This window comes from Motacilla alba, chromosome Z, assembly GCF_015832195.1.
Source record: "Motacilla alba alba isolate MOTALB_02 chromosome Z, Motacilla_alba_V1.0_pri, whole genome shotgun sequence".
In the NCBI taxonomy this organism is placed as follows: domain Eukaryota; kingdom Metazoa; phylum Chordata; class Aves; order Passeriformes; family Motacillidae; genus Motacilla; species Motacilla alba.
Genome location: NC_052046.1, coordinates 47,178,068 through 47,196,013, shown reverse-complemented (window position 1 = coordinate 47,196,013; position 17,946 = coordinate 47,178,068). Strand labels below are relative to the sequence as shown.

General features: G+C 38.5%; 1 protein-coding gene across 7 annotated transcripts in view; it reads right to left on the bottom strand.

Annotated features, from left to right (window-relative positions):
- Positions 1–17,946, bottom strand: part of SHC3 (SHC adaptor protein 3) — a 59,595-nt gene that overhangs the window by 17,991 nt on the left and 23,658 nt on the right. For all 7 annotated transcript variants that reach the window (XM_038124608.1, XM_038124609.1, XM_038124611.1 and 4 more), the window contains 4 exons: positions 11,400–11,463; positions 8,621–8,740; positions 5,445–5,498; positions 1,199–1,250 (listed from right to left, as the gene is read on the bottom strand). In XM_038124608.1, the coding sequence (XP_037980536.1) occupies positions 1,199–1,250; positions 5,445–5,498; positions 8,621–8,740; positions 11,400–11,463 (290 nt within the window). The remainder of the gene's footprint in view (positions 1–1,198; positions 1,251–5,444; positions 5,499–8,620; positions 8,741–11,399; positions 11,464–17,946) is intronic.

The window sequence follows — 17,946 nt, the reverse complement described above, 5'->3', positions numbered from 1 at the left end:
AGGCTCCTCCAAACCCTACAGAGCAAATATCTGGTCTACAGTGCTAGTCCCTACATTGACTGAGATCTCTCAGAACAGCTAAATAAGGCAGAAGGCTAATTTAGCTAAATTAGCAGAAGGCTACTGCTAAAGCAGGTGGGCTGGAGAGCAGCTCTGCACCATGCATTCCATAGTCTGACACTGGAGCCTCTCCAACAGGATATTGTAATGGAGCAAACATTGTAAAGAACTGGACTATTTCCTACCTCCCATTCCCTTCAAGTTTTCTAGGTATTTCACTTATGCTTAGCATATTAGTATGCTTAGTGCAGGTGTTATTTATGAGCTAATAGCCTCAAGTCTGGACATCGCTGCACATGGACACAGCAGATTCTTCAGGTATCATTAAAGATGACTACGTATGGAAGCTACTGGGTCAGTTGTGCCAATGGTAAGGGGACAGCTGAGGGTTTTCAGATTGGCATTTTGGAGTTAAAAGTGTCTGAATTCTCCAGAAATCCTGTTGGAAGTACTTAATGTCCTTTTTTTTTTTTTTTTTTTGGAGATAGTCTGTTCTTCTCTCTCTATGATCTATGAATAGTAAATAGATTCTCATGTAAATTACAAAATACTTTGTATGTTGCATTAAGACCTAGTGAACACAATCAACAAGCAGGTTGTATTGCTACTAAAGCAACACAACCTTGAATAAAACTTTACTGAGAAAGAGAATTGCTGTAGCAAGATGTCTGTAAAGCTAGTGTTTTGATAAAGAATCTGATTCTGCCAGGAAGACTTAGGCATGTACTGGGAAGACCTAACAGATACAGCTGCCTCATCAGATGACTTAATCAGAAGACTGCTTAGCTCTTGCACAGTGACTGGGTGTAGGTAAGACTTGGCTGTTGCCTAGAAGCTTACGCAGTCAAGTAAGGCAAGTGTTTGATTTAAGAGATGAAGAGAATCAAAGCGGTATTTGGGTATGAACTAGCTGCAAGACCTATTCATTTCAAGCTTGAGAAACAAACTGCTGCTTCTTATTGCTACACAATCTTTCCATGGCTCTGTCAAAGGCCATCCTTTGATTGGGCTACATTCTACACTCATGTTTTTCATGGGGGGGAAGTGGGGTGGGGGGGGAGTGTTATCTGACCTAAACCATAATAATTACTGTTTCTCAAAGGAAAAAACAGACATTAAATAGATATTTATAACTTACCTCTACGATTAACAGGATCCTTAGCTACATATGCAATATAGTCTGAAGTATCCTGTCAAAAAATTAAGATACCAACAATGAATGCAAAACCATATTTGCACTGATTACAGCAAAAGATCACAGTCCAGAGTATGTACAGTCCTTTGGGCAGTGCCCCAAATGATATTTTTTTGCTCTACAGATGCATACTACTTAAACCCTATATAAAAGTTTATGGCTTTTGGGACTCATTACACCACTTTCCTTTTTACAGAATATGATCTAATCTAGCAGAATTTTAAAATATCTTCTATCAATCAAACAAACTCAGCAGGATTTGGCCCAGGCCTCATTTAGGAGGGAATAGAATTACAAGTCCTTATCTTCAAACTACCCAGAGATTTTGGTTCATAACATGAATAATCATCTGGTTCTGTGGCAGAAAGAGTGGGAGTAACAGTGCTGCTCCTCAGAGATACTGAGCAATGGCATTTATTCATGTGTGACAAGCAGGTGTTTACTTCACTGACTACAGTGCCATATGGCACAGAGGTTCTTAGCCACTGCTTGGCTCTGACAATAGGTGTCCCTGCACACCCTCCCCCAGCCCTTAGGCTGCTCTCTGCCACACCTGTTGCCACATGCCTGGTGGATTTTCTGGCAAGAGCATGCAGACATCTTCTTGCAGGATTGTTTTCTTCCTCTCCTGCCACTCCTAGCTCCTGTGCACAAATGGTGCAGGCTTCTATTATTATGCAGATTAAACAGAAGGGCATGGGTTTCTGGGAAATACTTAGGCCTGCTGCTATATCTGAAAAATGCCATATTGACTTGATGCAATCAGGAAGTCCTGGTTAGATCTTTCCTGACATGCCTGGCTAGTCAGGTAGGCTAAACCCAAGGCATATACAGGATACATTACAGCTAGCTGTGTACCCAAAACCTTTTAAGGTGACTGATCAAAGATCATTGCCAATTATGCCAAGATCAAATGCCATAATAAATATCAATCTTCAGTTAAAAGATAGACTTCTTCAGCACAGCTTTTTCTAGTGCAAGCACACACCACCACCAGCCACCCAAAACAAATCAAAGTACTGAATGTCTACACAATTTCCTTCCTAAGGAGAGAGCAAAGGAAATGATGAAGCACAGTCATGGGCTCTGGTGACAGATGTGTAACCATGTCAGTTAATGCATCGTTGGAAGGCACTCAGACACAGCAGCAGTGAGGTTGCTCTGTTTAAAAAACATTGCCCTGCCATTTTGTCTCGTAATTTCTTCGGCATCCTGTGGCACAGTGTCTGAGCAGTGACTACAGAGGAAATAAGGATGTATATCAACAAGTAAGGGGAAAATAAAGGTGACTATGTCTATAGTAGCAAGTAATACAGAGCCCTTGTCTTACTGTACTAGTTTCTCACAGCATGCCCTGAATCTCTCTGAGGGACCAGCACATGCTTGGCATCGATCCCAAGAGACCACTACAAGAGAAGAGAGTGAATGTGCGGGTGCAAATTGCACTGTGTTATTTATTTCAGGGCCAGAAATACTAGAAAAATAGGCCACAGATAATTTATTTACTACTTCAGGCATAGCTAATGGATACATTTATGCCTGAGTAAATCATAGATCTATCTCATAGCTAGTGTAAGTGTGACAGTCTGAAAACACCTACTCCTTATTTCATTTAAAGCTCTGAGATTCAAGCTGACTATGACAAACCATTAAGGACCTAAGGTGGGCACATTTCAGTGTGGCTAAGTTAGAAGACCCTCATCCAAGAACTATACAGGACTTGGCTGATTCAGCAAAGTGATCCTTGACATTCAAGAACTGTAAACGAGTATGAATGAGCTATAATTTTCAGCCTAAAGACATTGCATTGTAGTGTTAAAATTTGGAGGTATTGCTGAAACTGGAAAACTACTGCCTTCAGGGACCTCTGAGAGACCTGCCTTATTAGGCTTTATGACATCCTCCACTCTAAAATTTCAGCAGATATCTCCAAAAAACAGATGTCTTCTCTGGCAGCCTAGAAACAGCCACCTGAAATAGCTGTGGAGCAAAATTGTTTAGAGTATCATAGGAGGGGCTGATGAGAGCTAAAGCAGATTGAGAGCACAGCCTTGGAAGTGAAATAAAAATGGTTCTGAAATGGCACATAAAAGGATTTGGTACAGAGGTTATTAAGCTCCCATATTCTGACACAGCCAGAAACTGACTCATTGCAAAGGGGAATATTTCAAAAGTATGTATTCAAGCGTTTCTCCAGGACTGTGGAACACTTCTCCAGGGGTTATATTTTGAATAATATAATTCATGGTAAGGGAGTGGGAGGAATGTTGAAAAGCTAACTACTATGACAAATGGGAGGCAGGTACCCAGAGCAGAAAAGTTGATGGGGTAGAGAAGTGAGAATAGTCTCACCTCCTAGTAAACCAAACTCCAAAATAACTTCAAAATAAGGGAATCACTTCCTCAAGAAACATGGGCACATATCTAGCTTCCTAGGTCACTGTAGCCTTTCTCCAACCCGCTTAAAAGTCATATAATGAGATACATTTATGGTCTGGAGGCCAGCTGTGGTTGGGAGATGCAGTTTGGTGGGGGCAGTCCACTACGAAGTAGAAATCATTAAGGGCTGATGAAAGTTATGTCTAGATGACTCTCTGATGAGTAAATAAATCTGTGAGCTAAATCACATCCTTGCATTTTGTTATCTTTGACATGCACCCAGGGCAAAGGAACTAGCTGCTTTTTGCACAAGCTTTTGAGTTAAAGTTGTTCCTTACTAGACCAGAGATAAACTTGTAGAAAAACATTAGATACTCATACCTACTTTCTTCCTCCCAACACCAGAATGCATTCATGCAGTAGTCTTATTGGGAACACAAATTCATAATTTCACTGTACCTTGTAGGCTCCCTTGCAATTTTATTTCTCTGGTAGCTCACGGACTCAGTAGTGAGATTTTTATCTCTTTAAAACATTTGGAAGAGCTTGTTTACTCCAAATCCAGAACTCTACTCTTGTTCCTCTCCTCTTTCCTGGTAAATCATTTCATCAGTGGGCAGTGTGAAATGGTGTTTCCAGGGCCTAGCAGTTGGGACGGCAGATGGGTAGCAAAGAATCTTCTTACGGAGGCAGGGAACTGTGCTAATCACTCCTCTGCCCACTTCAGGAATTGTTCATTTACAGCATCCATTGCAATCTGTTGTGTTTCCAAGCTGCTGTTGATCCATTTTTTGTTCCCCAAATTATTGTGATATTGTGTCCTTTTCCCTTCTGCAATTGTACTGAGCTCAGTGAAGCTATACTAAGACTAGAATTTGTCTTTATGTTTTCTGACAAAAACATAATGAACGGAGAAAGCACCAAGCAGTTTCAGCTTAACAGAGTTGAACTGAGAGAATTAACTCACAAAGCAGGCTAGAAATTGCCTTACTTGTAGTACATGACGGATATATGACAGATACTCACATGATGGAGAAAAGGCACTCATTCAATTAATCTAAGTTTAAAAGCTTTCAAACCTCTTAGGTAAGAGTTGAGCACTGTCACTAATTTATATTTTTCCCATTGCTGCCTGAATGACAAATACTTTTGAAGCCCATTTATTAATATACCTTTGGATAAACAGGTTATAAACATAAGGAAAAGCACGCTAAGCAGGAATCTGCCCTTTGATCTAAATGAATAAAATTTGTAGGTGTATCTAAAAGCTTTGCAAAACAGGAGAAAAAGATCTGTACTTTTTATGAAAACGTGCCTTCAACCTGCATGACTGTAGCAAATATACCTGCGGGCAGAATTTAGCACAGTCTTCTCAATTCACACTTACAGTTGAGAAAAAAAAAAAAAAAAAGCAAAGCATGCATTAGTATAAATACTATAAATATAGCTGCAGCATATTCTATTACTGTAAAAAGTGCAAGATATATTACAAAATAAAAATCCATACAATGCCCATATAACTATTCTACATTACTCTGAAAAACAAAGCCCTGCTTATCAGTTACTGTATGAATGCTTGCAGCCCCTTGATACCTTTAGTTACAGTCGTCCAAAGGGGAGCATCCATGAACACTTGTCAGCCATTCCCTTCAAACAGAGCTTGATGGCAACAATCAAGAAAAATTTATAAAAGAAGAAACAGGAGCTGTTGTGGTTGTATTTTTCTTTTGGTAAGATGTGCTTTAAATTTTGTCACACAGCCCTCGTAAAGCAGTTTCTGTGTGGGAGAAGGCTTTACAGAAATGCTTACCGGATCACCTCCAGACGCAAAGGAGATAGATTGCATATGGTGATTTGCTATGATCTGTATGGATCAGAAAGAATAAGTGTGAGTCAGATGGGTTTCTTACAGTTTGCAATTCTGATCTCTGTTCTTTTGCTTGTATGCTGGTGAAAATCCAAAATCAAGATCAAAATTACCTACAAACTTCAAAGAGTAGCATGATAATATAAACAAACTTAAGGATAAATGTTTCTATTCTGGTATTCTTTAAATTGTATCAGGATACTGCAAGATTGCTAAATGTACTCAGAACTCTAGTAAATCATACAGACCTGTCGGAGAGTGTCTTTAGAGAAATTTTAATCTGCTAAAACTCACTTTCTTTATTACAGATAATGATGAATTAAACAAAAGGTCCTATTCATCAAACCATTTTTCTGCTGATGCCACTCTGGTGAAATCAATGAAACCATGCCAACCTCTACCAGCTAAGATTCCTAACATTGCATCCAACACCTACTGTGTCATTTTATGTTTCAAACATCAACATGTTTACAATATGCAAACAAAATTTTGAATCTAGCTGCAGTGTAGTATTGTGGAAAAATTCACAGGCACACTCCAGAGCATTTGAAATTCAAATTGCTTATGTACAATTTGAACTAATATGATATTTCTCTGGGAAAAGACAATTTGTCCTGAACCTCTAATAAAAGCAGAACATCTCTGCTATTCTGAGAATCAACTTACAAAATCTTTTAATAATGAAATCATGTAACAACCAAGAAAGAAAAGGCCATTTGAAAGAAATTTTCACTTGATATTTGAGTCACATAAGCCATTTCTAGAAATTCATCTGCGATGGGACAGACTACTGCTAAGTGCCTCAGAGCATCTGACAATAAGAATTAGGATCTTGATTCTTCACTTTGGAGGGAGAACCACATACAAAAAACCATTCTGGAAAAACAAAATAGGCTAGAAAAATATTCTCCGTGCTGTTTTCCCTAACCTGCTTCTTAAAGACCTGAACTATCAACTATCTTCCTTGTAAAGAAAAAAAATTGACAGAACTTTTTCTGGATCTTGTTGCTTCACAAAGTCAGAGAGATGAGACTACTATTTGTAGTGTTTCTTTTATGTAAAGAGCACTTCATTTTCAATAGCCCTGTCCCACAACAGCCTCCAATGATGTGGTTAGTTTTTAAGTGTACACTTGTAAATTAGTGTTCTGCTACTCAGCAGTGAGGATTTCCTTCTCTTAAAGAAGTAACAATAGAATATATAGTACATAAAATACATATAGAATGTAGATTATCCTAACAATAGAACTGAAGTAGTGAAGTTCTTTAATGCAATTTCATATTATCATTATCTTGACTTGTGCAAGTAACTTAATCTTTGATTTCAGCAAAAGAAAAGAAAAACTATTTCAGATTGTTGCTAAGGTAATTATTTCCAAATTTTAAGGAAGTTGAAAAGTGCTTGAAACCATTAGTTCAAGTCCGGTGTTTTCTTGAATTCCACAGCTAATTTAGTTTGAAGTAGGGGTATTCCCCACCTCACCTCTATGAATATCAAAATACTGAAAAGAGAAAGAGCAAACTATCAATGCCTTGCATTGCTTAAAATAAAGCAATTCACTAATGTTGGCATACAGTTCAGAAACCTTTTAACCTACGCCAACCTTCATTCTAAAAAAATAAGCAAAACAAAATCATGTTCTGCTCATCCCTGCTTAATATGTTCACAGAACTGCTCTGCAGGGGTACATGCAGTTGCTTTCCTTCTACCACAAGGGCCAACAAACCTGGCTTGTCTTTTCTTTGCTTTCAGACCACCAGTAAAAAGAGACTATTACAGAAGTTTGCAGCCATTCTTCTGTGTGGAGCCTCAAAGGGCAAAGCTGCTGGGCCACGCTTATCTGCAAATCAAATCCTTGGCATAAGCAAGAAACAGGGGAGGCCACAGCCAGACTAGGGATCTCTGAGGAACCAGACATTTCCCAGGCCTGCAGCACCCAGAAGTGTCCACCCCAAAAAGAATGATATAAGAGGAAGATGAACAGTTTTGTCAATTCAGAGAAAAGGCAAAACATGTAGGGGATGACTCTTTGAAATAAATGAGTTTAACTACATTTCTGCCCTAGCATTGGCTGATGACATTGGCTGATGACTTTCAAGGTCTGGCACTTCCTTAGTAGAGCTAATTAACATCACCTTCTTATGCTTCTCATGGGCAGTAACTGTCTTTATGAAAAGCACTGCTGTGTATATTCCATAGTAAGGCTACAGACTACTGCCAGTCATAGCCCTGCTCCCCCAGTCTCAGTGCTCACTGCAGAGGATTGTGATGTTTTCTAAATTAGGATAAGAATGAAGATATACGAATGAAAACTTAGTAATGAACAGCAAGCTTTTAAACAAATGGTATATATATTCTTTCTTATTTTTTAACCTGAGGCCCCAAAGGACAGTAGGAATTTTACTTTTTTTCTCTCTGTATCTAGGCAGGAAGTTGCATGCCCTAATACAATATGTGGTTCACAGCAAATAGCACAGCAGTGACTACGCATGTCTGTCTGCTTCCTTTTTACATATACCCTGAGCAAGGATTTTTCTCATCTCATACATCATTCACAAACCACTGCAGTGATTCCCCAAAGTCTGTCTGTACCTTCAGCACAGTGAAGAAGAACAAAAAATGAGCTACTTTGAAAAGGCTGCCTTGTCTCTCTAAAATACTGGCCTTTCACTGCACTGCAAAATCCCTGAGGCTGTATTTTTGGCAGTGCCTCAGGAACAGTTTGCCCTTTAAGACTCTAAATGGGAAGAAAACAACAAAATTGTGGATGCACATTCAGTATTTTAGTTGTTGCTCCAAGCACACCCCTTTTATGACTCTGACAGTTTGTAATTTTATTCAATAAGAACTCCCACAACCAGATAATGGTATTTCCCATCATAGGTCTTTTAAGAGCAAAACCAATCTACCTGAAACATGGCAAGAAGGAAATAATTTATCAAAGTTGTGTTGAATACTGAAATAAGCTGACTTCCACTATGATTATGTTTTGCGTTAATTCATTTTATGACATTATTGAGGAATAATTTTGAGCAACTGAGTATTTGGCAGACAGTAAATTATTGTGCAGCAGGCTGTTCATCAAAAGCCTCACATGTTAATACAGAAGTTACACTCACCTGTTTTGTATCTGGATTCATTAGATTTAAGCTGCTGGTGGAGATATTCAACATTATGCTCATTCCTGCAAACTGAAGATTGCTCTTTCCCAAGATGCTAGAAAGGACTTTGCTCGGTGGCTGTGAGGAGGGGGGAAAAAGCAGAATTTTGTTCTCTGATTTTTTTTTTTGAATGACCTTCATTGTATGCAGGGTTAGTGGTGATTTTAAAGGCTTCTAAAAAGACTATGACTTTTCAAAGATCATTTAATTGCAACAGCTGTTTTCCTCTGGAGATTATTTCTCATTTTTACTACTACTACCACCATCACCACCACTACTACTACTACTACTACTACTAATAATAATAATAATAATAATATTAATAATAATAATAGCCAAGAAGATCTTCATCTATTCTTCACCCAAGAAAAATAGGGGTTTTGTGAGAGAGCACCAGTGTCATCTTCACCAAGGGACCAAGTAAGCAGACTAAGATGAATGCCTTCAGTCAGTATCTTAAAACAACAATGTGCTTGTTCTATAAAAATAGCTTCAGCTCTTGAAATTTACTGTTTGTTCTACATCTGACTGTTCTACCCCCTTGCCACATGGAAAATGGCACTCCAGTGATACCAGTGAAATGCTCACAAAATGGGGTACAGAATATTGTGCACTAGATGACCTCTAAAGGTCCCTTCCAACCCCAACCATTCTATGACTTTGCTTGTAGACTTAAGAGTAGGTAAAAGCCAGATATAGACAAATGAAACCTCTTTATGCTGGGGTAAAATATGCATCTAAAGATTATCAGAGAATTAGTCTAAGAATGTAACACAGGGAATGTAATTGTATTGATAACTTTTATAGGCGTTTCACCAGCTCTTAGGACATATTGCAGCAATAGAAATTATGCTGTCAAAGTAAAACTCATAAATTTCTCACTTTTGACAGCTATGGGGAGCCACATACCTGCATGAGACCAGCCACATTCAAGTAACCACAGCCTGTAAAAAAAGAAGGCTGCCCAGCAGTAACAGACTAAGTCCTTTAACTTGCTCTACTTGCACAGGGGAATATTCATGCTGGTCATTAGGATATAAACACAAAATGACAGGAGACAATGCTCTTCTGCCACTATGTTTGCACTTGTCCTAAGCTGCTGGCAAGCTTGGATGGTTTTGTTCCTAGCAGGATGGACACACTTGAGATTCTGAGCACTGGAAATGTACATACATTCAATTTTATCTTATTTTCCTTCTGTTTAACTGATTAAAAATACACTGCGTACATACTGCTCCTATGTAACGTGCTGCACTATGTCAACCCTTTCATGTTACAGATCAAGTACTCATTAACTTCTCTTTTGAACAAACTCTTTTGAATATCCTTGTATCTCCTCTTTCCTTAATCCTTCATGATTCCTGAGTCATGCCTAAGGATCACCTACCCACAGTGCAGGTAAAGTGTGAAAATTTGGCTTCAGGAAGTACATGTCACCTTAACCAAATTGATATGCCACTACTGGTAGAAACATGATGAATGTACAGACCAGCAAAAGACATATGTCTTTGACATTTATCTGAAATTCTGTTGCTCTTTTCAACAACTTATAAGCAACATCACTTTTAAAACCTGTAATACAGCAAGGTGTCTCACTAGGCACTTGGAACTCTGTTTAACTTATTTTTTCAACTACATTTTGTGTGATTATGTTTTCCAAGAAGAAAGATCTTTTGTCTTTACTTTCAAATTTAAAATGAAAAGCCAGAGAACCAAGAAATGCCAATGAGATAAATTTGGTGGAGGTGAAACCATAGCCATAATCTCTGAGACAATTTCCAATTACACTGTGACACATGTTGTCACATATGATTGATTTTACCAGGATATGATTCTCCATTGTAAACAAGTGGCATTTCATTGTGTTCCTTTCTGCTGAGATTCTGCCTAGATGGTGGAGCAGCTGGGGAAGCAGGCAGACCTTTTCTTCACCTGCACATTCTCCTTCTGTGCCCAAGAACACACACAAGGGCTATAATTAACTACTTTCTATGCTTCTTCCCTTAGAGATAGCATCACATCCCAGCTTTGCTAGCAGGCCTCTGGAAGAGACTGTTGAGAGCCATCAGTGCAGGAGCTGAGCCAAGGCTTCCTCCTCTCCCTGTATGAAGGCTCTAACTCCCAGCACACAAATACAAATAAAACCACTGTAGCAATGACCTCAGGTACACGCTGGACTCACCATCAGCACTGGGCACTGAGCATCAGCCACAGGTGTTTATGGAAAAAGCAGAGGGAGCAAAGGATCACCTCATATGCTCTTTCCATTTCCAGAAATCAGTGATTACCAAACTCTTTAAATGTCATCAGTATATCTATCTTTCAAGAACAAATCTAGTCACTTTCAAAACTATATATGTTTTGGGCTTCTGCTGTATCTTCCAGGACCTATTTTCATAATTTACTCATGCATTTTATGGAAATGGATCCCATTTTTTTGGTTGTAACTCTTCCACCTACAATCTACAAAAGAAAGTAAAAGGAGGAGGTTTCTATGGAAGAAACATAAAGGCACAATCTTCATCATAGATGTACTTATATTTCCAGATGCATACAAAAGCAGATTCTGACCAAAAGGGCAAGTGACAACATACAGTGAGTAAAAACAGCCAACACTTTAAATGATTAATCATCTGCAATTCTCAAAGTTGCCTTAAAGTCACCTGCCTGCTATGCCTGGTCTCCACTGCGCTGTACAGAGAAAATACAGTCAACTGCACTACAAGGAAAAAAATACCTTTCGTTTCTTGAAGGCTCTTTTGGCACCAGGCATGGCTTCACAAACACGACTGATTGCTTCCCTGAAGAGACAGAAAAAAGCTTTATGGCAAAAGAATGTGTGGGTTTCTTCATTATGCTTGAACTGCACTGGGAAGAACAGCTTCAACTGTATTTCTGTGCACAAGTGAGGCTAGTTAGCAGGTCAGTTAGCTTTCCTTTAAAAAAGAAAATGTTTCCTCACACTATTAAAAAGACCTTTTCTCACTGTAAATTAGGATATTGCTCATAATACCATCTTTCCAGTCTCACTTTTGTACATTGTTTAACACCTTCTTTTTAAAAAAATGTTTCTTTTAATGTGAGAGTTAGAAAGCATGATTTTTCTTACTACTATACTATGCGCTTTTCCAGTCAGAGCAAAACCACCAGGATTTAGATAGTATCAGAACCCTAAAATACTCTTGGTAATGTGTACATTCTATACAGTACATGGGATTACAATATTTTAATTTATACTATTTCAATACAGTCTGAGTCATTTACTAGTGACCTTAAATTAACATTATAGGGAAAATCATTGCCTGAAATATTTTGTTTCAGTTTTTAACATTGCTTCATTCTTCCCATTGCACTCAGGTTGACTTAAAGAAATGTATGTCCAAAACGGATTTGAATCTTTATCTTTTCATAGAAGAGCAACTCCACATCACAAAAACTCTTTAAATCATACTGCTCCAAACAAATCTTACAGTTCCTTTCAGTATTTAGCAACTTTATATCTGAATGGTCAATCTGGTCAGTGCTTAGAATTTGCTCCTGGACACACACAGGCCTTCCCTCTGACCACTGGGTACAAGGTTTTAGTGGGCTTGTCCCACTGCAAGACAGAATGGTTTCACAGGAATGAGCAAAGGTGACTCCCAACCTTGTTTAACTATTTTTATATGTATTGAGACTAACAGCACATTATATTTAGAGCCAAAACCATGCAAATAACAAATATTTTATGCAAAAACCCCCAAAACTCAAAACCAAACCAACTGACAATCCAACCAACCAACCAAAAAAACTAAACCAGAAAACAAAAGAATGGGAAACAATGAACTACAAGATGAAGAACAGCCAAAATAATCAAAACCTTGAAACATCATCTAGATAAAGACATAAATGATATTAACTTTATGCCGTGTGCTGTATATTCCAACTATGCACAGGATCAACAAGTAAGTCATGAGAACAATGCCATACACGTGCATTAGCATTCAACTTACAATGGCTTACAAATGTGACAGATTATATCAGGTGGCAATCAGTAACCGATATATAGTCATGCCTTGTGCACTTTTAGCTTGGACCCAATTCAAAGCTGGAATCACCTGGAAAAATCCCATTTTATTGGTCAGGGGAGATGTGTGGTTTGGGGGAATGGAACACACCTTGAAGCAGGTTTACAGTCCAGCCATTCTGAAGAAATGTGAGATTTATAGTGACAGATGGTTAAAAAATCTTTCAAGAACACTAACTTTTCTTCAGGTCTAGAGGAGAGATGGTTTATTCCATAACTTGTCTTATGCCTTTTTTTCCCCTACTTACACCTGTTTATCTAGGAAAAATTGCCTCTCACTACAAACCCTGCCTTGCATATGTACCCAGACCACCATAGCTACAACAATACCCCATTTCATGGTTCAGCACTTGTATTTAGTTCCCAGCTTCACCACTTTTTTTTTTACTCTTAACAAGTGTTTTAGTTAAAGTAATTACTAGATTTTCTTACAGAGCAAGTAAAAAGTAGTTGGTTTAAAAGAACATGTCTGACGCATCTTAGAAATAAAGCACAGCAAGCATCACACAGTGATCACCATAATACTGAGACAAAGGTTACTCCTGAAAATGTAACCAGGGAAAAGTAAATAGTACACCTCTCAAAAGAAAAATTCACCAAAAATGCTTTTCTTTGACTCAAGAAAAACAAGCAGACATCATCTTTTGCAGAGTCATCCTCTCTGGCTACTGAACTAAAACTTGTGGTTTCCCATCTCGTTCTTCTGCTGAAGCAAATCCTTTGGAGGTAATAGAATGGGAGGTTCAGCCCAGTGGCAGTCTCTAGCCCACTTCAGTCTTTTAGACCTGTGCCTCTTGCTTCATCAGGTGTGTCTTAGTTTCCCAGGCATTTTGACTGCAAGCTGCTCTAACAGAGACATCACCAACACTTGCCACCTCTTTGTCTATTCCAGTGGTTCAGCTGGTACATTAAGATACCTCATAGGTTTTGCCTCTCACAGAAAGGACTTGGATTTCTGAGATACGTGCTTGAGGGATCAATTAGTCTATCATTTCCTTTTTCTTCCTATTTGTCCCCATTATCTTCTCTCTCTAGTGGCAGCACAGAACTTTTAGAAAGACAAAGAGATTTTCAGGCCACCGCACCGCAACAAAAGATGTGTGCAATATTTTTCATTTTCTAGGGCAGGGTTGGGTCTTGTAGCAAGACCTCTCCTATCTGTCAGCTACTGATAACCAGACATTAAGCATGTTACTCAATAGATTAATCTGATTCAAGGACCTTGTTGATCAAAACTGCCACTTGAGATAGGAGAGGAAATAAATAGGTGAAAAGGCTGAAATCCAGGGCGAGGCTTCACAAGGCAGCCTTGACTACTCCTTGCATGCCCAGTCTTGGCAGAGCAGAGAAGAATTTAAAAAAAAACCTAACAAAGGAAGAAAAACAACCAACCAACAAAAAAAAAAATCCCAAAAACCCCCAAAAAACACAACAAACCACTAACAAAAGAAAAAAAAAAACCTCAACTGGGCTACATGTCCTCTCATTCCATAAAAAACACTATACAGTTTCCAGCTATCTGTCTTCCTTTTGGTAAAATATCTTGGTTTTACAAAACTCATTGTTCCCAACCGCTGTGGGAAGACTGGGAGTTTTTGGGTTTTGAACCTCTGTGCATACTAAATGTATTCAAGCAACTGCAGGGTTCAAGTTAACAATGCTTTTAGTGAAAATGCTGGGAACTTCAGAAAACATATTCATAGAGCAATTCTGTGTAATCAAGGTCAAAGTGTCCTGGCAGCAACTCTTTGCATGCCTACAACAGAAGGCACAGTACTTTCCCTGCGTGGGAGTTAAGGAGTCTAAAAGCAGTATTTGAAGAAAATAAGAATAAGGATGACTAAACATCTGTCACTGCACTGAATATGCATTTTATGCAAGGGCCACCAAGATGCTTAGAGGGATGGAGCACCTTTCCTGTGAGGAGAGGCTGAGAGAATTGGGATTGCTCAGCCTTGAGAAGTGAAGGCTTTAGGGAGAACTAACACAGCCTTCCAGCAGCTGAAGGGAGCCTACAAGAAAGGTGAAGAGAGACTTTTTACAAGAGCATTTAGTGATAAGATGGGGGGACTGGCTTCAAACTGAAATGGTAGGTTTAGACAAGATATTAGGAAGAAATTCTCGACTGTGAGGGAGGTGAGGCACTGGAACAGCTTTTCCAGAGAAACAGTGGGTGCCCCAGCCCTGGAAGTGTTCAGGGCCAGGTTGCATGGGCCTGTGAACAACCTGGTCCAGTGACAGGTATCCCTGCCCATGGCAGCAGATTGGAACTGAATGGTCTTTACGGTCCCTTCCAACCTAAACCATTCTATAATTCTGTGACAGTTCCCCGATCAGATAGCCAGATAGCCTAGTGATGTGGAAAGGATGGCCTAAAGACTTCTTTTCGGCCTGCACTGCTAGGAAGGACAGGGTAGATGTGACCACTTGTTTTTCAGCAAATCAAATTTGAAAATGCCTCAGCAGCACAAACACCTGATATATAAATCAAGCCCAGGAACAGGTATTGCCACTAGGCAGAGCATGCCATCACCTGACTTGTCCAGGTAAACCCTTGCTAAGGAAGGCAAACCCAAAAGTTCTGTATATAGCTGCATGGCTAAATATTGCACAATTTGGAAAAGCTGAATGTGATTACATTTGCGTCCCTTCTAATATGAAAATTATTTGACATAGACAGACATTACACCTTTCTAAGCCACATTCTGCTTCATTAGCAAGGCTGAGAAAAAAAATCAGTGTAGAGTTATGCTGATCTCTTGTAAAATTAGTTATTGTGCTGTCTGTAGTAAGGACCACATGCTGAGTTCCAAATCTGCCCAAGAATATTTTATGTTTTGCAGATGGTCATACTGTGGAGTCATTTTCTTGGCACAAAACATGCTGCATGTTTTGAATATAATTTCAGCATTCAAGTGCATTCAGTAAAAAATCACCAATATTCATTTTCTTAGATTGACCTATACTGCTTTAAAGTGGCTTGACATCTGAGAAATAAAAAAGGACATTTTACATTGCAATTTAGTTCCATTAAAAAGGCTAATGCCCTGGTATTGTTCATAGCTTTAGTGATATTTTATTCTGTTATACAAAGTAGTCCACTGAGGAAGTTCAAAAGTGTTCCTCTATGAAACATCATCACATGAAAATACTCTCCATTTTTTGATTGTGCTTCTCCTGTTCTTAATTAATATTATTTAATTGATTAAACCCCAGAATTTTGGAACTCATTTTTCAGGGAAATTACAGGCACATAGAAAGCACAGATTTTTCTCAGCATATCGGGAAAAAGTAAAACCATCTCAAATAATGAGATAAGAAAATGTGACTATATTTTAGTCTGACATGTTTTGTTTCAAAATATTTAAAACCTACAAATACTCTATTTTTAGTATATTCTAGTGTCCTGTAGTTCCCAAGTTTACTTCTCCGCACCTCAAAAGCTTAGGACTTCACAGGTTGAAAAACAGACAGCAACAGATTGACTTTTTAAATGGAAAAACTGTGCAGAAGGTTCACAGTTATTTCTTAACAGTACTAAGTTCCTGTCAATTTTAATCATTACCAAGTATTGTACCAGTATTTGCTGAGGAGAAACAAAGTCTGTACTAAATTTAAAAACAACTTGCTTCTGAGAAAATAATTTTTAAAAAAAGAAACAGAGACCAAAAATACATTTTTAGAAGTCTGTTTAATAACTGAAATATTTTTTTGTTCATTTGCAAAACAGGCAAAATGAGCATGCGCTGTCTGAAGTAGCACAGGGGACGTTGACAACCTCTGAAGACTAAACCAGTATTTGACAGCAGATTGACCATGTCTGGAGGATGCAAAGCTGAAGAAGTAGCTAAGGAGAATGAATCAACAGTATGGGAAGAAAGGGGAGGCTAACTGCGGCGAAGATGCACCTACTGCCACAAATCCAGCATACCATGCCGCAGCACCCCTGTGGGGAAACCTCCACAGAAACTAGTGCAGAGACCAAGCGATGCCATTTGTTACCATCCTGACCAAAGTGAAGCCTGTCTTCATGGGAAACCTGGAAGAAAACTTTTGTGGAATTAGGTGACGTCAAGCAGATGTGTTGCACAAGCTGATGTCACTTGTAGAGCTAGGAGACGTCTCTTCTTTTTCATCAGCACCCCATTCTGTTTCTTCAAATGGAGTTTTCTCACATGTAGAAAATCTAAAAGCAGAAAACGAAAGGAAGCTGGCCAAGTTAATTTTTGGTTTGCTGAATAAACTTTACACATTCAAGTGGTTGGCTTTGAATACCACATGTCATTAGATATGCAGTATGCAATCCATCTAATGATAGTTATATTATGCTCCTGCATCTTCAGTGTGAGACTTCCATTAATCTCCTAAGAGAAACCAATGCAGTTTGAAGGACTCTTTTGGTTTCATTGGCAAAGAAACTCTTTATCCATTGGTATGCTCAGTGCTCTGTTCTCAGTATTTACAGACAACCTAACTTTTTAAGGAATATTTGATACAATTTCTGTACAATTTATACCTTCTTCTATGACATGCAAGTCTTAGAAAACCCAGTTTCATTCATCAGTAACATAGAAATCTACCTGATCTTGATGACTTCTTCCAACACAACAGTTCTGATCAATGGTCTTATTTTAAGAAATGTAGAGGGAAACTTGTTTATCCTACTGGCACACCTTAACTACATCTCTTAACTCTGCATGCATACACAGCTTTGATGAACATAAAGTAAGGGTATATGAAACCTTGGTTTTGAATGTACAGCTACAAAACCTTCCTTATTGACAACCCTCTAACTGTCAAGAATATGGACAATGACACCAAAAGTATCTTAAAAAAGTACTTTAAAGTTTACATCTGCTAAGTAGCTCAATCCCGTAATGTATTTTATGACCTTCAGGCTTTTTTCCAATCAGCCTGGTCTCTAACTACTTATCAGAGTCCTGGTCAGAGAAACAGAGAGAGAAATTAAAACTGTTTTCTGTTGCTAAATCAGAATCATAGTTATCTCCAAACTGGGCCAAGCCTCAGGTCATTTACTAAAGTATTTTCTCTCAAAGAGTAGATATTAGCATATATTTCAAAGGCAGACACAAGAAACTTTACAGAAGTAGAGTGAAAACATTTAGTCTTACAAGTATTTTTCTCTAATGCCTAACTGACTTCATGTCCAAAGCAGGACTTTGGAGAGGTATATTATGAAAGCTCTGTCTAAGATAGA